Genomic DNA, 19,207 nt, shown 5'->3' on the forward strand with positions numbered 1-19,207 from the left:
AAATGCCACAATGTTATTTAATATACATTTTCTTCATTATCGTCCTCTTTTAATGTTTTTAATTTATTTATTCTATGAATTCCTTAAATTAGATTTTCGTTGTATTATAATTGCATTCATATCTATCTGATCTCATTTTAAAAATCAACTTGAATACTAAAGTCACATTTTTCTGTCTGAGGAGAAACGACCTTCTTACCTTCTAAAATCGGTCCTGATGTCGATGTGAAGTGAAGATCTGGAGAGTCTCTGATCTTTAAGTGTCTCCACACATGACTTGACATCAAGGTGATGTCGTATTTACTTTGGCTTCCAGTCAGATGGCAGGTTAAAGAAAAACCAGTCTTCTCTCATGAATAAACACAAAACTAAGTTAGACTTCATTATCATCGTCTTCATCAACACTCAGCTGTCATCCCATGTCTGGGAATTTATATTACTGGCCAAAGGTTTTAGAAAACCCCAAATATTCCAGTTTTTATTGAAATTCAAGCAGTTTGAGTCCAACCAATGGCTTTGAAAGGTGTGAAGGTAAGTAAGACATCTCAGGGTCGCACAAGTGGAGTCACTGTGGTACCTTTGTGATACGTGTTGCTGTAACAGTGGAAGAAAGACAGACCAGAACACAAAATGTCTGCGATGTCTGAAAAGCGATGACAGCTCTGACGAAGGTGGGGGCTGGTTTGATGAATGAAAATCTGAACTCTACGGTTCATCACCAGCAGGCCGAAGGCCGCCTCCTCAGTTTGGGACGACAGCTGTCAAACGTGGAGGAGGAAACATGACAGTCTGAACAGGAAGCTTGTCTCAAAGTTTCCAGAACATCGAGCTGAAACTTGAACTAAATGTTTATTTGGTTATTTCTTCTACGCTTCCATTTCAGAGAACACATCATTTCAACAAAACCTTTGACCTTTATTGGAGTTAAAGAATGAGATGAGAGGAAAGTGAGACTCACTCAGTGTGACAGAAAGTTGTGCACATTCAGTCTGAGTCACCATAAGTCAACTCTGTAAATACCGCGGGAGTGTAATGAACATATGATAATTAGTGTTGATATAGTGACTGAACAGTCATGAATTTAAGGAAATATGAGGCCCCATTTCAGCTGGATGACTGAGTTCATTTGGATAAATCATCCAAAATATTTCTGTCTTCAAATAAAGTTAGAATTCATTCTAATTAAAAAATAGGAAAACAGGACACAACAAATGAAGGACAGATTAAAACTGTTAAATGACATTCAGGGAGTCAAAGAATGTTCCCAGACACAGCAGAGGGCTGCAGCGCCACCTTGTGTTCACATTAATGATGTATCACTGGGAAACATCTGGAGGGGGCGGGGCTTCAGTCAACGTTATGACCACCCATCTAATTTCATTTGGAGCTTTGACACGTTTACATTTTATTTCCTGTCATTACTGAACCAGAAACATTTTCAAACAGGCAGAAGTTCTGAGAAAAGAAACTCACCAATCATTAAAAAATAAATACAGAACTTTATTTCATTGTTTCCATCATCATCATCATACAGCTGTTGTTCAGTGTAACCATGACAATAAACACTTCCTGCTGCTGCTTCACAGTAAAAGTCTCTGCCGGCTAAGCAGGCTTTTATTTTGATGTGCTACAGGAAGTGCAGTGACTTGAATTGCTCTTAGTCTGACTCATCACCTGGGACCAGTTTGTCGTGGGAGACCCTTCCAGGAGCCGAAGCTCCAGACAACACAGCCCCCAGGATCCTCTGAGCACACAAACCCCTCCACCACGGTAAGGTGGCAATTCAGGGAGGGGTGCTCCTAGATCTGAGGCCGAGGTCTGAGAGCTGCTGTTCTGCATGTCTTAGATGTTTCCTGCACCAACACATCTGATTCAAATGAGTGGCTCGTCATCAAGCTCTTCTGAAGCCTGATGACGAGCTGAGTGGAGCAGGAAACATCTGAAAAATGGACGACAGCAGCGCTCAGGACCGGACTATGAGACCTCTGGTCTAGGATCTAGGATCAAGGATCTCAGATCATCTGGGATCTGAGATCCGGATAAAAGGATAAAAAACCTGGATATTTGTTATATAAAAAGGATCAGATAAGGCCAAAAATCTTCTTCAATATTCTGAAGTTATTCTGGAGAAGTTTGAATCCTATCAGGCAAATAGAAAATGCAAAGAGTACAGCTACGACTATGAGTGTGTAGCGACTCCTGCTGTTTCCTGCCTCCTTGTCGTTTCCAGCTTTTGGACCTGTGGAGAGAAGCAGGTGAGGGATCAGCTGTCGACCAGAACAGAACCGACGTGACCACAGGGTTAGGGTCAGACCAGCCGGACCGGGACTCACCTGGTTGGACCTGCAGGTTGACTCTGCTGATTATCTCCCTGAGTTTCGTTCTGTTCCAGATGACTTCACACGTGTATGTTCCCGAGTCGTTCGTCGTCACGTTCTTCAGGGTCACTGAGATGTTTCCGTCCTTCATGTGTTTGTCTTCCAGCTCCACTCGGCCCGCAAAGGACGGATGCTGGTTTTCTGACAACGGTTTTTTGTCTTTGTACATGAAGACGTATTGTGGCAGCAGATCAGATCTGGACCAGTTTAAAACGGTGAAGTTCATGTTGGAAACTTGACACGGTAAAGAAACATTTTCTCCAGGAAGAGCTGTGATGCTGTTGATGTTTTTAGTGTTTTCTGTGATTGGAACTGAAAGAAGAACAAAGTAGAGCAGATTCAGTCAAGTGTTCCAAAAAGGTGGTTGATCAACATGCACACTTTTTATATTATACATTTATATATGAATACATACATGGATCACATGTGGCCCAAAAATTTAAAACTCATTTTAAAGTCATAATTCAGAAATTAAAGAAAACATCTACAAATAAAAATACACAAATGTAAATCAACCAGGATGAGGACTGAGTATATTATCTAAGAAGGAAAGGCGTATAAAGAGGGCTCAGCTGAGTGATGAACCATGAAGACAGCTTAGAGCCTCATCGAGCCATGTTGAGCCCAAAGCCAGCTCTCTTTGAAGCTGTCTGTATCACCACGGTAACTGATGCTGGACCTTAACCTGGTCCGGTCCAGTTGTTGTTCTGACTTCAGCGATCATCCTCCTGAACATGAGCTCACAGTTTGTAGAAGAGCCGGTGGATTCAGGAGCTGCTGAACAAAACCTTTTAAAGTACCATTTACTGCAGTACCCTTTTCCTCTTACTCCAGCTGCTCCATCTGAAGTTTTCATTTGTTGGTTTCCAGCTCTTTTTTCTGATTATCCAGCTCTAGATTCCTTCTATAGAGGACCCTCACATTGTCTGCTCCAACATGTACTAATAGGACATTGAGCTCTGACAGTCACTCTGTGTGGGGGTCAGTCAGGATGTGTGCTGGCAGCCTGAGCAACACTAATTTGTGTCCCTCAGCTGTAAAACAGACTTGTCTCATCTGAGAAACAATAAAAATGCATTTAGTATTTTACCACCAAAGAGAGAACAGCTGCTGGGTCTGACTGAACACCTGCTCGTATCTCCTCCATGATCCAGCTCCTCTGAGGCCGTGTAATCTGCTGGAGCGGCCCCTCCAGTCTTTGTCCTCATTTTTCTTCTTGTGTGTTTCAGATAATGTTATGCAGTTTATCATCCACCTTCCGCTAAAAGAGTGATGAATACAAACCACTGTGGATGATATTCCTGTTGTTGGTCCAGATTTGACCTGCTGACACTACAACTGATAGAACTCCAGCTAGAAAATTTATGTATTTATCACAAAAAGACAACTCAAATGAATCTCATTTGATTTGGCCCTAATCTAAGTGATTTCCATGTATTCTTCATTGTGAGACATGATGGAGGGAATTACAGTTATATAATGATTTATTATATTCATTTGTTGTCAGACTTCCTCTCTCCTTGTTTGTAGAAACAGTGTTTTTAGCTGCTCTTATCAGTCTGAACTCTTCACAGCTCTCTGTTATCATAATCTGCTCCTCTTGGATGAAACATGCGGCCGTAATCGGACAATTTTTCTGCGGAAATGATGTCAGATGACGCCTAAAGGCCCCTTTTTCTGTGAACAGAGCCTGCTGAGGAAAGCCTGGGCCGACTGATCCAGCTGATATCCACCGTCAGGATCCTCCTCATCTGTGACGGAGCCAGCTGACCAAAGAAAGCCCGCCTCTACTGAGCTTCCTTCGGACTCCACCCCTCAGGTAGATCACCTGTTAGTCATCTGTGAAGGTGATCAAGTTGTTCTTCCACAAGTCAAAATGACTTCGCTGGAATTCCCCAAACAGGAAACACCAGGAGATGGAAAAAGTCAAAGTTCCAAAAATGTCTTTGGTGTTTTTATAGCTGTCATTATTTCTAGTTACATTCATTTCAACGTATTTGTTTTTGGTGAGATGAGTTCAGCTGTTAGAAATTCATGACAAACAGCTCACAGCAACAAGACTCAGCAGCTCTTCACATTTTCTTTGTTTGCTGAAACGTTGAAGATCCGAATGAGATCAGAGCAGTTGGTTCCTATTTCCCATCAAAACCTGAACTCACTTTATCCAAAGAAAGTCTCATCTCAGATTTAAAGAAAAAACTAAACGGCCAAAACACAGAAACTTCCACTTCTACAACTGAAAAAACCATCTGAGGCCAGAATAACCAGAATAAACTGTAATAAAACATACTGAAGTGAAATGGAGAAAGAAAAGCTCACCACAGCCGGAAAACTCCATGAGCAAGAACATGAGTCCTCCGAGTAAGAGCATGGTGGTCCAGGGTCAGAGGTCACTGCTGGATCTGGATGAAGAGAGCTGTTCTGATTGTCGTGGTCTGTCTTTATTTCAGTCAGTGTTAAAGGTAAACTGAAGAAACTGAACTGCGAAAGAAGCTGAACAGAGCCGGTGTCCCAGGTGGTCTGCCTCCCCGTTGGAATTTCCTGCTCCCATTTGAAGAGCCATGGCGGCTGACTCCGCCCACAGGACCAAACCAGAAGTGGTTCAACAGGAAGTGACTGACTTGCTGCGATTGCAGCAGAAACGAGATTTCCCTGTTGGTCTGGTCCTGCCAGGCCTTGTTTTTAATGGAGAAGAGTACATTTGTGATTTCTTAGCGCCGAGTTCCCGCCCCCTGATTTGTTTAAGTTTTAATAAATAAATACAGTGGTTTGTTGTTGAACTGTGATTGTGTCTATGCCAACAGCTCCCAGACACAGCAGAGGGCTGCAGCGCCACCTTGTGTTCACATTAATGATGTATCACTGGGAATCATCTGGAGGGGGCGGGGCTTCAGTCAACGTTATGACCACCCATCTAATTTCATTTGGAGCTTTGACACGTTTACATTTTATTTCCTGTCATTACTGAACCAGAAACATTTTCAAACAGGCAGAAGTTCTGAGAAAAGAAACTCACCAATCATTAAAAAATAAATACAGAACTTTATTCCATTGTTTCCATCATCATCATCATACAGCTGTTGTTCAGTGTAACCATGACAATAAACACTTCCTGCTGCTGCTTCACAGTAAAAGTCTCTGCCGGCGAAGCAGGCTTTTATTTTGATGTGCTACAGGAAGTGCAGTGACTTGAATTGCTCTTAGTCTGACTCATCACCTGGGACCAGTTTGTTGTGGGAGACCCTTCCAGGAGCCGAAGCTCCAGACAACACAGCCCCCAGGATCCTCTGAGCACACAAACCCCTCCACCACGGTAAGGTGGCAATTCAGGGAGGGGGATGAAGAGGGAAGGGGAGTTAGATGGAACACTCCTTACTGTTGGATACCTGCTGCAACAACAGGATCAGCAAGGAGCTGCGCTTTTCTCTTTGTCATTTTGTGAGTTAGCCAAGTTATCGATAAAACCAGAAGGAGGATTACAAAAGCTGCGAGTCCGTAGTGATGGCTGCTGTTTCCAGCCTCCTCGACTCGTCTAGCTTTTGGACCTGTGGAGAGAAGAAGGTGAGGGATCAGCTGTCAGGTAGAGACCAGAACAGAACCGACCGGGACCAGCCGGACCGGGGCTCACCTCTGTGAACGTCCAGTGTGATGCTGATGATGGGCATAAAGTCAGCCTTCCTCCTCCGCCTGCGTTTCCTTTGTGATTGGATGATTTCACACGTGTATGTTCCCGAGTCGTTCGTCGTCACGTTCTTCAGGATCACTGAGATGTTTCCGTCCTTCATGTGTTTGGCCGCCAGCTCCACTCGGCCCTTAAAGGACGGATGCTGGTTTTCTGACAACGGTTTTTTGTCTTTGTACATGAAGACGTATTGTGACAGCAGATCAGATCTGACCCACTCTAAAACGATGATGGTCGTGTTGGGAACTCGACACGGTAAAAGGACATTTTCTCCAGGAAGAGCTGTGATGTTTTTTAGTTGGGCTGAAACAGAGAAACACAGCCATAAATGAGTTCAGTGGGAATTCAGAGGACAAAGAAAAATACAATAAAATCAAAATACACTCAAAATAGAACAATAAAAGTAAATAAAATAAATAAACACATGTACAAAAGAAAAAGCCTCTAAACCTTTATTGTACAACAAAATAAAACACGTATGTTCATCATTAACTTTAATTTATTGGCCTGTCGAGTTGTGACGCAGTTAAAATTCAAGAAGTTCAAAGTTAACTGAAGTGAAGAAATCATGCAGTATAACTGTGTGAACTTTTCTATGGTCAGATGTGACTTCAGTCTAAATCTAAAAAAAAAAAAAAAAAAAGTTTTAAGTTAATTTTAATCGTTAAAAGTTTTACTGTTTACTGTAAGTCGGACACGCCCTGGTGTGCGCATGCGCCATGGAATTTCCCGACCAGGAAGAAAAGATAAAGAAATAAAAGCGAAGTCCGGAATAAAGACAACCAGCTGCTGCATCTGTTTGTTGTTCAGGAGGAAACGAACTGTGACGACCCAACAGAACCGGAATCATGGACTCACCTTCGGAGGAGGAGAGCAGCGCCCAGAAGAGCAGAGCTCCTCTGAGTGACACTGATGGTGCCGCAGACATGCTGATCCGTCTGCGGGGGTCACTGCGGGGCCGGGGCCCGGTGCGGGGCTTTATAGGGAGGGGCGGGGCCGGGGAGGGGCTTTATAGGGAGGGGCGGAGCATCAGCTGGATCAGTCCGCCCAGGCTTTCCTCAGCAGGGCCTTTAGGCCTCATCTGACGTCATTTCCGCAGAAAAATTGTCCGATTACGGCCGCATGTTTCAGCCAAGAGGAGCAGATTATGATAACAGAGAGCTGTGAAGAGTTCAGACCGACAAGAGCAGCTAAAAACACTGTTTCTACAAACAAGGAGAGAGGAAGTCTGACAACAAATGAATATAATAAATCATTATATAACTGTAATTCCCTCCATCATGTCTCACAATGAAGAATACATGGAAATCACTTAGATTAGGGCCAAATCAAATGTCTAAGCAGTTCTCGAACTGCTGTTCTGTTGGCTGTAAGGCCAGCAGGTCAAATCTGGACCAAGAACAGGAATATCATCCACAGCCTGAAGTGTCATTCACACAAAAGCAGCTGACAGGAAAGCAAAAGAAGAATATTCCCCAAAGAAACACAGAGAAGGCTTTTAAAAAGAGATTTAAAGGAGGACTCAGAGTGTTGACCAGCAGAGGTCAGCAGAGGTCAGCAGGCCTCAGCTCTCCATCACAGCTCTCACTGAGAACCTTTGAATTCAGCAGTCTGTCCAGATCTGAGACCTGCACCATGCAGTCAGATCCTGAGCGGGCCAGAACAGGACTGGAGCACATCACCGATTGGAGCTTCTGTCTGCTGGAGCTGATAACACTTCACATGGTGACCACATGCTGGTGTGAAAAGAAGAGTGCAGGTACACAAAAACCACTCAGTCATCAACTTCCTGTCATGAGAACAACACAGGAAGACACATTCTCGCTTCCAGCATTCAGCCGGTTTGGTCTGAGAGTTGGTCAGTAAACGTGCTGGTGTCGGGATGGAGGGATCATCTCTGCTGCGGCTGCTCTGTGAGTCCACTCTTGTTTTAGGAAACCGTGCATGAAGATGGAAGGAGAAGCGTTAGTTATGTGTCAGTGGGGGACGGCGGACTTCCTGTCCTCGTTCTGCAGTTTGCTTTGTCTAACCTGAGTATCGTTTCTCTGTAGCTCTGGCCTCACTGCTGAGCTGCACAGCACAGCGAGGTTAGTACTTCCCTTCACAAAACATCTGAACTGGAATGTTTTCTGATGAAAAACGTCTTCAGTCAGGGTTTTACAAAACGGACCTCTAACTGACCTGTGGGCGTGTCCTCGTCCTCACAGCGTCTCTGGCGGTGCGTCCTGACAGCTCTCAGCTGTTCGAAGGAGACACCATCTCTTTCCGCTGCGACGACGGCTGGACGATGAGGAGGAACACGTCCCAACTTCAGCAGACTGAGTGTGGGAATGACTGGGGGAACCTGGAAGGATCTGTCTGTGACATCAGCTTCCTGTTCCCGTTTGAGAGCGGATCCTACTGGTGTGAGTCCAAAGGGGGCGGAGTCAGTAACAGCGTTACCATCAAGATCACCGGTAAGACGGGCCTCCATTTTGGATTCACACTGATGTGACTGATTACTTAGAACCAGTCTATGAAAACAGACGTGGCCTTCATTCGATCTAATGCGCATCAGAGGCGTCTCCACAAGTTGTGTTGAAGTCTATGGGAAAATGTCTCGAGGTTTTGGAGGACTTTTCTGAGTTGTTGCTGTCTGAAAAGTTGTGGAGGACTCTGCTGGTTTGTCCTTAACAGCTGTTACAGTTTGAAGAAAAGTTTAACTGAACTTCTGTGAACTGAGAGAAAAGTAGAAGTTTGTCTCTGTGTCCAGATAGAGCAGTGATCCTGCAGAGTCCCGTCCTCCCTGTGATGGAGGGACATGATGTCCATCTGCTCTGCAGGACAAAGTCTCCGTCCAACCGTCCAGCCAACTTCTACCGTAACGACGTCCTGATCGGCTCTGAGCCTGAAGGTCACATGACCCTCCGCCATGTTAACAAGTCTGCTGAAGGTCTCTACAAGTGTGTGGTCAGAGGTCAGGGAGAGTCCGAGTCCAGCTGGGTCTCTGTCACAGGTCAGAGGTCAAAGGTCACCTTGTTCCTGCTGAAATAATGACTATTGAATTAAATCTGTTGTTTTTGTTCATTTTTAGAGAAACCTTCACCTTCCAGCACCCCCCCTCCTCCCTCCCCCTCCTGGGTCACCTTGGTCTCCTCAGCCCCGCCCCCAGACTCCGCCCCCCTCTGGCTCGTGCTCAGACTGCTCTGCCACCTGGTGGTTTTCTGTCCGTACTTCATCTCCACCGCCATCATGGTGTCCTTGTATCAGCAAAGATCTTCAGGTATCATTCGGTTGGTCAGTTACTGTCAGCTCCAGCTCTTCGGTGTTGGTGGAGATGACATCTTACAAACATATCTAACATTTAACTCCTGACAGGAAGTGGCCGCTCTGTGTCCGTCTCCGTGGCAACAGCAGTGTCCACCCAACACAGATGGAGATTGGCTGAGGACTGTGATGACATCACGGTGGTCACCACTGAGCATAAATTCTAAAAGTCATCTGATCGTCACAAAACTCCTTTAAAAGTGTGAATGTTTCCTTTTTCTTTGTCATTAAAAGACATGAAATAAAAACTATAAAGTCAAAGTTGGTGAATGAAACTGTTCATCAGCAACACAACACAAACACAAACACAATTAGAAAACATTCAGGCAGCATCATCATGTATTTATTTTACACAACAACCAGATCAGATGATTCACATGGAGAAGACAGCCTGAATCTGAGCTGACAAAACGGAGTCCAACATTTAAACCAGAGAAAAAACAGACGAGGTTAAAACTGGTTTTCTTCAGTTCGTCTCTTCAGCGTTGAGTCGGACGTTAAAGAAAAGGCTCTTCGTGCCAAACGTGACGGCTCTCTGCTGGTTCTGCTGTAAACACAAACCGTACCAGACCTGAAAGAGCCACAGTCAAAGCTCCCAGAATCCTCTGAGCCCACAAACCGAGTCCTGACGGATCAGCAGGGTTCTTCTTCAGCATTTATCTTTCTGTTTCTCAGAGCCAGGATAACGATAACTAATCCGAGAAGTACAACCAAAGCGGAGAGAATTAAAATTCGGACACCATCCCTTTTGTGTCCAGCTTTTGGACCTGTGGAGAGAAGCAGGTGAGGGATCAGCTGTCGACCAGAACAGAACCGACGTGACCACAGGGTTAGGGTCAGACCAGCCGGACCGGGACTCACCTGGTTGGACCTGCAGGTTGACTCTGCTGATTATCTCCCTGAGTTTCGTTCTGTTCCAGATGATTTCACACGTGTATGTTCCCGAGTCGTTCGTCGTCACGTTCTTCAGGATCACTGAGATGTTTCCGTCCTTCATGTGTTTGGCCGCCAGCTCCACTCGGCCCTTAAAGGACGGATGCTGGTTTTCTGACGACGGTTTTTTGTCTTTGTACATGAAGACGTATTGTGGCAGCAGATCAGATCTGGACCAGTTTAAAACGGTGAAGTTCATGTTGGAAACTTGACACGGTAAAGAAACATTTTCTCCAGGAAGAGCTGTGATGTTGTTGTGTGAAACTGAGAAACACAGCAGAGATGGTCAAAGTGAAGTTCAACCTCCTCAGCGGCCAATCGGAACCCAAAGTGACAGGCTGTTATTATTATTATTTCATTTTTTAAACCTCTCCGGCTTTACTGGGAAACAACAACAACCACATTCATCAAACACGTGACAACCTGTTAAACACAACGCAGCCACAGGTGACTGAATGGCACTCCCCGCTGAAAGCTTCCTGAACTTCCTCTCTGACACAGATACCAAACAGAGAGGTTTCCTGATGTGTCCTTTAAAAGCTGCCCCTTGAATTAAACTGACTGTTGAATTAGGTGGAAAACATTCCTCATGTTTGTCAGAATAAAGACCAACAAACGCAGAACTCACCGTCAGAGAGTGGAAACAGAATAATGAGTGAGAGGAAAATCCAAAACGTTCTCATCGTCTCTGCTGATCTGAACTAACTGCAGATTCATTCTTGCCTCATTTGGTGGAAACACGGAAGTTCACTTCTGAAAAAGACAGTTAAAAATGTGGTCAAGCTATTTCCTCTGCTTTAGTTAATACAAGTCAAAATAGAAATATTAATAACAGATATGGAATAACTTTTCCCCTTAAAGAAGAAAGAGCAGCAAATAAAAAGGTTTTATAGAGAAGTAGAAAACATTTGTGATATCATGACCTCATTAAGAACGAGCATTCATACTGCTTTATAAATAAAACATGTTTTTCTGCATGTTGATCATCAAAAAGAAACAGACGGCTGATAAATGATGTTTCATGATGGTAGCAGAGGAGGAGGAGCTTCCGTCTGACCTTTGACCTCCCAGAGCTCACTATCAACATCAGCTTTATTTTAAAGGGTTAGTGTGGCACCAGATGAGACATTTAAGTGAACGTTACAGAATCAGAGGTACAAAGTTCAGCTTTGAGCAGCTGCTTTCTGGTATGCAAAGCAGCAGAATGCAAATATTTTCCTCTGCGTAGGTAAATTTTCTTCTCTGTGGAAACTGCTGTGTCTGATAGAGTAAGTCATCCAACCTTGAAGAGTTAGAACAGGTTCTAGCAGTTTGGTGGCTGTCTGATCAGATAAAGAGACTGCAGGTGTGAATTCACACGGATGGACAGACAAGAAGTCCGGATTCAACAGAGATATGAAATCTTTTGTACACCGTTCTGCTGAAGAAGAACGGAGATGAAGGGTCATGATTCAACATGTCGTATCACGTCTCTCCGTTTCTGAAGACAAACTGATCACAGATCTGCTCCTGGTTAGCTCCAGCTATCATCACCAGCCAACCTGCCACCTGCGGACCTCAAGAAACCCAACTGCCTTCAGAGCCTGGTCCTGGTTCTGGTCCTGGTTCTGGTCTACCTGTCCTCTGCTGGTTTGTCTGGACTCTCCAGCCTGAAGCCAACTGTTTGTTCTGCAAACAGTCCTGAGGAAGTTCCTGTTTCTCTGCAGCGCTGCCATCTGCTCTTTTGTCAGTTAATGGAAAAAACAAAAAGCCCCAAAGGAAACAGAGATAGACAGACAGACCACGTGAACTTGTGTTCGTTGGATGATTTCTGGGAAAGAAAGGTTAAAAAATGCTTTTAAACCTGAACATCTGTTTATAGCAGCTCGGTGTTTTATTGTTTTATTCACGTCGGTTTGTGTTTAGCTTTTCTTTTATGTCAGTTTGCTCGTCTGAAGAATGGACTGTGAGTCTGGACTCCCTGCTTCTTTTCTCTGGACTGCTGCGGTCCTCGTCATCCTTCACTCCTCTGCAGGTGGGACTCTTTTTCTTCTGTTTAAAAGCTGCTTCATTCAGAAAAATCACAAAACCACGGCAGCCAACATGAAGTGAGGCTGCAGAAGTTTGCTTTTAATGAATGAATGCGTTCCTTCCTGCTTTTGTTTTATGACCTGACATTAAAAACATCTTCCTGTCTCATTGGTCAGATAAATACATTCATATTTTTATTTTTATTTTTATTTTGCCTTGTAGGAGATTCAGATTTAATTTGTTATGATCAGCCAATCATTGCTCTCATTGGTAATGATGTCACTCTGCCGTGTCACCTTCAACCGGGCATCAACGTCATTGACTGGAGAGTGGAGTGGACCAAACCTGGTTTGGACCCTCAGCACGTCCACGTCCATGAAGAAGGACGGATGTTGTATCAGACTCAAAATCCGTCCTTCAGTCTCCGGACTCGACTGTTTATGGACGAACTGCTCCAAGGAAACGTCTCCATGATGATCTTCAGAGTGACGCTGTCTGACGAAGGCACATACAGATGTACGATTCCTTCAGCTCATAAAGAAGCTTTGGTCCATCTCAGAGTCGGTGAGTCCAGAAGAAGTAGATCCACCAAAGTCACCAAGTGACCTTTTCTGAAGAAGCTCTCTCCCTCCATCAGGTTCCGTCTCTTCACCCGCCGTCACGTCACTCAACATTTCCTCCGGCGGAGTTGTGTTACGTTGTGAGTCTGCAGGCTGGTATCCAGAGCCCGAGCTGCTGTGGCTGGACGATGAGGGAAACGTCCTCTCTACTGGACCTCCAGAGTCGGTCCGAGGTCCTGACGGCCTCTACACTGTCAGAAGGAACCTGAGTGTGGACCAGACTCACCGCAGGAACTTCATCTGCAGAGTCCAGCAGGAGAAGATCAACCAGAACAGAGAGACACACTTCAACATCACAGTGCCAGGTAAAGATGCTGCTGAAGCTCCAGCTTCAGGTAAAGATGCTGCTGAAGCTCCAGCTTCAGGTAAAGATGCTGCTGAAGCTCCAGCTTCAGGTAAAGATGCTGCTGAAGCTCCAGCTTCAGGTAAATATCCTGCTGAAGCTCCAACTTCAGCTAAAGATCATCCTGAAGCTCCAGCTTCAGGTAAAGATGCTGCTGAAGCTCCAGCTTCAGGTAAAGATGCTGCTGAAGCTGGAGCTTCAGGTAAAGATCATCCTGAAGCTCCAACTTCAGCTAAAGATCATCCTGAAGCTCCAGTTTCAGCTAAAGATGCTGCTGAAGCTCCAGCTGTTCTCTGTTTGGTGATAATTATTTTTTGTGTCTTTGAATTTCAGATGATTTCTTCCCAACTGTGTCCAGGTCCACCTTCAGGATCTGTGTCACTTTGGTTCCGGTTTTATTTCTGGTGTGTTGTATCGTCATTGGGTTCCTTCTGATCAGATCAAAACTCAGTACGTCAATGAGAACATTTGAAACAGCGAGATGTTACCTTTAACACCAACAATAAAGATTTTTTTGTTTCTGTCCAGACAACAAACATGAAACAAGACAGAAGGAGAAGCAGCCTGAAGTCGTGTTCCTGACCGAAGCAGAGACGGAGAATCCAGATTCAGATCAACAAATCCAGATCTCTAATCCGGACTCTTTTTCCATCCGAGGAAGAAAAACAAGCCGAGGGAGGAATCACACCCGACCTCTGACCTGACGGGAGGGACAATGAGACTGAAGACTGAAAGTTGTTAGCTGCCGAGGACGATGTCTACCCACAATGCACTGCACCATCACAGAAACTTTGAAATATTAAAACATTTCACGTTTTCTTTTGTATTAAATGTTTTAAATCCGAACAAACAGGAGGCTGATGTGAATTATTGTCGATGTGAAAGGACAGATATAATTATTCATAAATAAAATTTATCCAAACTTTTGAAAGCAAAAATAGATTTCAAAGGGAAAAGCATTATTTAATTATTCTGAAAATATTTCCCCGTGGTGGCGCCTTCTTCCTTGTTTGGAGAATTAAAGTTTAATTTTGAGCTCAAACAAACAGGCACTTCTCAACTGAAGCTTCATTCATGACATTTCCTCATATTCATCATAATTAGACGTATTTATTGGTTATGTGTTTTTCTGTGGGGATGATGGGGAAGTGTTGCGTTCGGGTGCGGTCTGGACTTCAGTAATTCAGGAAGGTGGTCTAAGCTTCTGAACTTGTTTCTCCTCTGAATGTGGAAAAATCAGGGGATGTTCTTCAGCTCCGACTTCCCTCCGCAGAGACTATAAAAGCAGGCAGAGCGGAGTTTTTACTCACTGAGACAGATCTTCACATCAAACTGAGCTCATGATTGATGATCCACGATTCATCCTTCTGCTCCTGACTCATGTGGCCTCGTCAGGTTTGTACTTTTTTCCTCATGTCAACATTAAAATCCCTGCAGGCTCTTTGAAAAGTTTCGGTGAGTTTGAGTAGATGGAAATCATTCATTTTATTTGGGAATGATTGAATATTTATCTCAGCAGCATCTGCAGGTGGAGACAACGAGCCAATGCTGAATCCTGGTAGGAGAATATTTCTGTATTATCTGTGTTCTTCTGTGAAATAGAGAAAAGTACAGTCTGGATTTTTCACACAGATTCAAAGAACGCACAAAGCTGTGTACTTTTTTTTAAAGGCAGATTCTTTTTTCTTCTTCAGGCCTCCAGTTTGCCGTCGGCGTCATCGGCGTCATCGTGGTTGTCGCCGTCGCCATCGTCTTTGCTTTGATTGGCATGGTGGACTCTGAAGACCCAACAAACAGCACGACTGCAGAACAGAGTGAGTCTTCTGCTGTCCGACACAAATTTGTCGAAGTTTTCAGGATGTGTGTGACCTTTGACCTCTGTGTTGCCCAGGTAACAGATGGAAGTGTCTGGATTACGTCTGCCAATGTGTGAGAGAGACGTGTGTGGCGGCTTCCGTCGCTCTGGTTGAATCCGGCATGCAGGAGCTGAGCGACGCCATCTGAAGGCCGGACGAGACGCATCTGCTGATTCCCTCACAGCTGGACTGCAGCTGGTGGAGGATTGGTCTGAATTCACAGCAAACATGAAGCAGTTAAACAGGATGTGGTCATGAATCTGTACTGCGGTGACAGGAAGTGGTTTAACAACTACCTCAACAACTGTCCACTCTGAATAAAAGCTTCTTGTCTTTAATCTTCCTGATCTTCAACTGCAGTTTCCAGAATTTATACTTTGCTTTGTTTTTACTTTCTCAAAGAATTTCATCAGTTTAATCTGTAACTTTCTTCGTAGCTTACGAGTAGTTTGGGAAGATGGAAAGCAGAAAGGGACAGTCACACGTAAAATAGTGTACAGAATCAGAAAAACTTCTTGTGACTTAACAGAAAGTATCCAACTGTTTTCATGATTGCAACAGACCGGCACTTTGCAGTTTTCACAACACAACACAAAAGACAGTTAGTTTTCGTTGGAGCGTCATTCTGCTCAGACGAGCATCAACATGAAGTCGACTGTCTTTGTTTTACTGACCATGTATGTGGCCTCATCGGGTAAGAACGTTCACTTTACTAACACAGAACATAGATCAACAGTTTAAAGTGAATTTCTAATTTGGGGTCTTTTTTAGTGTCATTATATTCTCATTGAATTTCCAAAGAAACAGAAAATCAGGATGTTAGTGATTTAAAGTATAAACAGGACTAACAGGTGAAATATGTTTGAGTGGCTTCTTTGGGGGCTGAAGCAGGAAGTGATCTCTTGTGTTGTGAAAATAAAAAGAAAAGAACAGATCATTTATGCTGAATTACTTGTGTCAGCAGCGTCAGCGGACCGAGACAATGCTGAGCGAAGGTCAGATCCTGGTCAGTCAATAAGTTTCCTCTTCCTGCTGCAACAAGTGACAGTTATTCAGATGTTGCACAAACTGAGTTACACATTATTAACCAAGGTTTATCACATTCTTCAAAAAAGGCTTTTAGTTCAGCTTTTCAGTGCAGACTCTGTAGGTGTGCTTCATAAAAAGTCCCCACCGATTGTTTAAGGTGTCCAGTTCAGCCTCGGCCTCGACGTCGGCATCATCGTTATGATCGGCGGCGTCTTCGCCCTGGTGGGGATGGCTGAGGGGAGGAACACAACACAAGCCTGTGAGTCTTCTCCAGACACATTTTAAATCCCGTGGAAAAGATATTTTATACGTTGTGTTTTTCTGTTTCCAAGCTGACGCAGGTAAATGTGAAAGCTGCCTGGATTGCTGCGGAGAATGTATCGAAAGGACGTGTGCTGCAGTGTTGGTATCTTTGTGTGATGAAGCGTTGATTGGTTGTTGTCACGGCTGAAGCTGATGGCAGATTATTTTAAGTCCTCCTCATGATGCTGCGCTTCAACACCGCCACTGGATGTTGCCAAGCAACAAGACATGACGTCACAACGTCACCCTGTCATCCTCAGCTGTTTTTCACTCTGTGTGATGTCTATGAGTGTTTTCATGATGATGTGTGAGCTCCGAGAGTTCTGTCAACAATAAAGAATCTGATTTCATGCTGCAAAAGACACTTTAGCTTTGTCCGACTTTGTCAAACGGTGAGTGAGTGTTGTTGTGAGTTGGTGTGGAATGTGTAACGTATGATTCATACTTTGAACTGGACGGGCTTGTTTTTCTGCAGCTGGGTAAAAAAAAAAAAAAAAAGCAAACCACAAAGCCATAAAACTTTCACTCAGCCTCATTCAGACTATCTCAGAGATCTGAGTTATTTAATGACAGCCACCTCTCCTTGGACTGCTGGGTGGGGCAGAAAGATTACTTCAAGGCTGGCTCGGGAATCACAAATACAGCTGAGGGGAAAACCTGGGTGGAATTTTCCCAGGGACCATGAAGGCGACAGAGAATGCCTGAATGAAATCAGGAAGTTCATTTGGCCGTTCAGTTTGTTTGTTTCAACATGATTTCTGGGCTTCTGCTGATTTCTGCTCTGCTGCCGACTTCTTCAGGTGAGTGACGTCATCAGTCGAACAGCTCAACACAAACAGACCTGAGCTTTCTTCAGGTTTACTCCAGATTAACCCGGTGCAGCTCATTCAGGTGTTAGAGCCTGAAACAGAAGGAACCTGTGAACTTCTGTGTTCTCTGGCCGTCCATCTCTGATTTTACAGAGTTTTGTGCCGCAGCAGAGGTCAGATAAACCTGTTTCTCTCTCAAAGGTCAGTTCCAGCTGGCTGGTCCTCCACAGAAGGTCCAGGCCTTGGCTGGCCAAGACGTCGTCCTCCCCTGTAGCTTCAACGTCACACGGAGTCCTGACCCTCAGACGGTGGAGTGGTCCAAAGACGGCCCGAAGCCAAACATCGTCTTCCTGTTACGGAACGGCTGTGAGACTCATGAGGAGAAGATTCCCGCCTTCGAGCACAGAACCAGCTTGTTCATGAAAAAGCTGAAAGAAGGAAACATCTCCTTAAGGATTTCCAACGTCCATCTGTCAGACGCCGGGACGTACACGTGCAAGACGCTCTGGGACAATCCACCGCACGAAGTTACATCACTGGAGCTCGTTGTGGGTGAGTCCAGTGAAGGTCGGACAAACCTCCCTCTGAGAGTCAAATCCAGCCCAGCTCACTCAGGCCTGAGCCGGAGAGGATCTGATCCAGACTGTTAGCTGACGGCAGTGAGCCTTCTTTGGTTCCAGCTTCTCAATGAAATTTGAAAAAGATTAAAAGCACTTTGTTGATAAAGTGTAGACGAGGATCGCAGAGGATCAGTCAGAATACCTGATCCAGGTTTTCACTGCGGTTGTTTTTCCAAACTTCTCGTTGTGTTTCCAGGCTTAACTCTTCCTGAAGACATTCCTGGTCATCGCTCTGATCACTGCAGCTCTTACTGTTTCCTTACTCTCTTTCCTGGAACTCTGTGTGGTTCCTCTGGAGCCTGATATCACCACAGCTGACCCCTCACTGTAAATCAGGACACATCAGATTGTGTCCTTGTTTGTTGTCGTTTCAGCCACCTACCCGGACTCCAACATCATCATCGTGGTCGTTGTCGGGGTCGCCATGTTCCTGTTGGGTGGTCTTGTCGCTGGAGTGGCGGTCTTCTTGTGGACCAGATCCAGGAAACGCAGTAAGATTTCCTTCAGCTCAGCTCCACTCAGGGAGAAAATGAAATTTCACTCCTGACATGATGACAGAACCAGAAGTTCAACCTGCAGCTGCTGTGTTTTTGTTTTCCCACATCAGAGAAATCAACGACCCGACAGGAATCCAAGGAAGGTGAAGAACAACCGTTGTGGCTGATGACAGAAGACGAGACTGACATGAGGACAAAACCTGCTTCAGCGGAGACCCAGAGCTCCATGGCTGACTACAGCTGCCGACCTGAGGACAAACCGAGATCGCCCGTCCAACACAAATGTTCCCTCCCGATCCAGGAGAGCTACCCACCAGCGTCAACCCGGGTCTGTCTCAATCGTTCTTTCAGCGACCCTCAAACCTTTCAGCCTGGTCCGGACCTGCTGAAGTCTGAGCGCCCCCATTCCTCCATCTTCCCATCGGCATTCCCAACTTCTACAGTCACCTGACGGACCTGAAGGAGGAGTTGGAGCAAAGCAAAGTTTGGATTTCAAGCATCAGCTGCACAACCGGATGTGTTTCCTTCCAAACTGCTTTTTTCAGAGATCTCAGGAAAAGATTTTATTTTTACCTTTTGGGCTGTTTCATGTCACTTTCAGCTGGTGATGGAAAGTTTACCTTCCAGTTTTATTCTCATTTAGCACATCCACGTCTTCCAACTTCGATCAAAACAAATGAATTTTTTCATCAGTTAATGGGCTTTTTGGGTTCTTTTGATTAAAGCTAGTTTTCGTTTAGAAATTGAAAAAAATGTATATAATTGTATGTATTTGTATATTTGTAAAAAAAAGATAAATAAAGTTTTGTTTATTGTGATGC

At 44.6% G+C, this 19,207-nt stretch overlaps 5 protein-coding genes across 7 annotated transcripts; 2 read left to right on the forward strand and 3 right to left on the reverse strand.

Annotated features, from left to right (window-relative positions):
• Nucleotides 1-1,479: 1,479 nt before the first annotated feature.
• LOC115058585 (V-set and immunoglobulin domain-containing protein 1-like) lies at nt 1,480-4,891 on the reverse strand. 2 transcript variants are annotated; one of them, XM_029525993.1, is made up of 3 exons: nt 4,698-4,891; nt 2,334-2,690; nt 1,480-2,239 (listed from the first exon to the last, which is right to left on the reverse strand). In XM_029525993.1, the coding sequence occupies exons 1-3, from the start codon at nt 4,747-4,749 to the stop codon at nt 2,082-2,084; spliced, it is 567 nt and encodes a 188-aa protein (XP_029381853.1). In that variant the 5' UTR covers nt 4,750-4,891; the 3' UTR covers nt 1,480-2,081. The 2 variants fall into 2 exon arrangements, with proteins under 2 accessions (XP_029381853.1, XP_029381852.1); XM_029525992.1 differs by having other exon boundaries at nt 1,480-2,690.
• A 509-nt stretch (nt 4,892-5,400) lies between these two features.
• Nucleotides 5,401-7,017, reverse strand: LOC115058586 (myelin-oligodendrocyte glycoprotein-like). The gene is made up of 3 exons (XM_029525994.1): nt 6,919-7,017; nt 6,007-6,363; nt 5,401-5,923 (listed from the first exon to the last, which is right to left on the reverse strand). The coding sequence occupies exons 1-3, from the start codon at nt 6,986-6,988 to the stop codon at nt 5,751-5,753; spliced, it is 600 nt and encodes a 199-aa protein (XP_029381854.1). The 5' UTR covers nt 6,989-7,017; the 3' UTR covers nt 5,401-5,750.
• Nucleotides 7,018-7,745: 728 nt separating this feature from the next.
• On the forward strand, nt 7,746-9,627 carry LOC115058572 (Fc receptor-like protein 5). 2 transcript variants are annotated; one of them, XM_029525962.1, is made up of 6 exons: nt 7,746-7,973; nt 8,112-8,147; nt 8,268-8,516; nt 8,813-9,055; nt 9,134-9,322; nt 9,418-9,627. In XM_029525962.1, exons 1-6 carry the CDS (start codon nt 7,943-7,945, stop codon nt 9,531-9,533), a joined length of 864 nt encoding a protein of 287 aa, XP_029381822.1. In that variant the 5' UTR covers nt 7,746-7,942; the 3' UTR covers nt 9,534-9,627. The 2 variants fall into 2 exon arrangements, with proteins under 2 accessions (XP_029381822.1, XP_029381823.1); XM_029525963.1 differs by having other exon boundaries at nt 8,813-9,016.
• A 66-nt stretch (nt 9,628-9,693) lies between these two features.
• On the reverse strand, nt 9,694-12,014 carry LOC115058589 (myelin-oligodendrocyte glycoprotein-like). Its single transcript, XM_029525997.1, has 3 exons — nt 10,928-12,014; nt 10,228-10,563; nt 9,694-10,133 (listed from the first exon to the last, which is right to left on the reverse strand). Exons 1-3 carry the CDS (start codon nt 10,980-10,982, stop codon nt 10,000-10,002), a joined length of 525 nt encoding a protein of 174 aa, XP_029381857.1. The 5' UTR covers nt 10,983-12,014; the 3' UTR covers nt 9,694-9,999.
• LOC115059245 (uncharacterized) lies at nt 11,530-19,204 on the forward strand. The gene is made up of 10 exons (XM_029526896.1): nt 11,530-12,313; nt 12,532-12,873; nt 12,947-13,234; nt 13,606-13,722; nt 13,801-13,974; nt 14,967-15,086; nt 16,315-16,416; nt 17,471-17,821; nt 18,264-18,380; nt 18,497-19,204. Exons 1-10 carry the CDS (start codon nt 12,238-12,240, stop codon nt 18,835-18,837), a joined length of 2,028 nt encoding a protein of 675 aa, XP_029382756.1. The 5' UTR covers nt 11,530-12,237; the 3' UTR covers nt 18,838-19,204.
• The last annotated feature ends 3 nt before the right edge of the window (nt 19,205-19,207 follow it).

Source organism: Echeneis naucrates, chromosome 18 (assembly GCF_900963305.1).
Source record: "Echeneis naucrates chromosome 18, fEcheNa1.1, whole genome shotgun sequence".
In the NCBI taxonomy this organism is placed as follows: domain Eukaryota; kingdom Metazoa; phylum Chordata; class Actinopteri; order Carangiformes; family Echeneidae; genus Echeneis; species Echeneis naucrates.

Coding starts and splice junctions, on each gene's coding strand:
- LOC115058572 (XM_029525962.1), top strand. CDS start 7,943: ATGGAGGGATCATCTCTGCTGCGGCTGCTCT. Junction 7,974..8,111: donor ATCTCTGCTGCGGCTGCTCT/GTGAGTCCACTC, acceptor GTTTCTCTGTAG/CTCTGGCCTCACTGCTGAGC. Junction 9,323..9,417: donor GTATCAGCAAAGATCTTCAG/GTATCATTCGGT, acceptor AACTCCTGACAG/GAAGTGGCCGCTCTGTGTCC.
- LOC115059245 (XM_029526896.1), top strand. CDS start 12,238: ATGGACTGTGAGTCTGGACTCCCTGCTTCTTTTCTCTGGACTGCTGCG. Junction 12,314..12,531: donor CATCCTTCACTCCTCTGCAG/GTGGGACTCTTT, acceptor TTTGCCTTGTAG/GAGATTCAGATTTAATTTGT. Junction 13,235..13,605: donor CTTCAACATCACAGTGCCAG/GTAAAGATGCTG, acceptor TTTGAATTTCAG/ATGATTTCTTCCCAACTGTG.
- LOC115058585 (XM_029525992.1), bottom strand. CDS start 4,749: ATGCTCTTACTCGGAGGACTCATGTTCTTGCTCATGGAGTTTTCCGGC. Junction 2,691..4,697: donor CATGGAGTTTTCCGGCTGTG/GTGAGCTTTTCT, acceptor TTCTTCTTTCAG/TTCCAATCACAGAAAACACT.
- LOC115058586 (XM_029525994.1), bottom strand. CDS start 6,988: ATGTCTGCGGCACCATCAGTGTCACTCAGAGGAGCTCTGCTCTTCTGG. Junction 6,364..6,918: donor GCTGCTCTCCTCCTCCGAAG/GTGAGTCCATGA, acceptor TCTCTGTTTCAG/CCCAACTAAAAAACATCACA. Junction 5,924..6,006: donor CACACTGGACGTTCACAGAG/GTGAGCCCCGGT, acceptor TTCTCTCCACAG/GTCCAAAAGCTAGACGAGTC.
- LOC115058589 (XM_029525997.1), bottom strand. CDS start 10,982: ATGAGAACGTTTTGGATTTTCCTCTCACTCATTATTCTGTTTCCACTC. Junction 10,564..10,927: donor TCTGTTTCCACTCTCTGACG/GTGAGTTCTGCG, acceptor TGTGTTTCTCAG/TTTCACACAACAACATCACA. Junction 10,134..10,227: donor CAACCTGCAGGTCCAACCAG/GTGAGTCCCGGT, acceptor TTCTCTCCACAG/GTCCAAAAGCTGGACACAAA.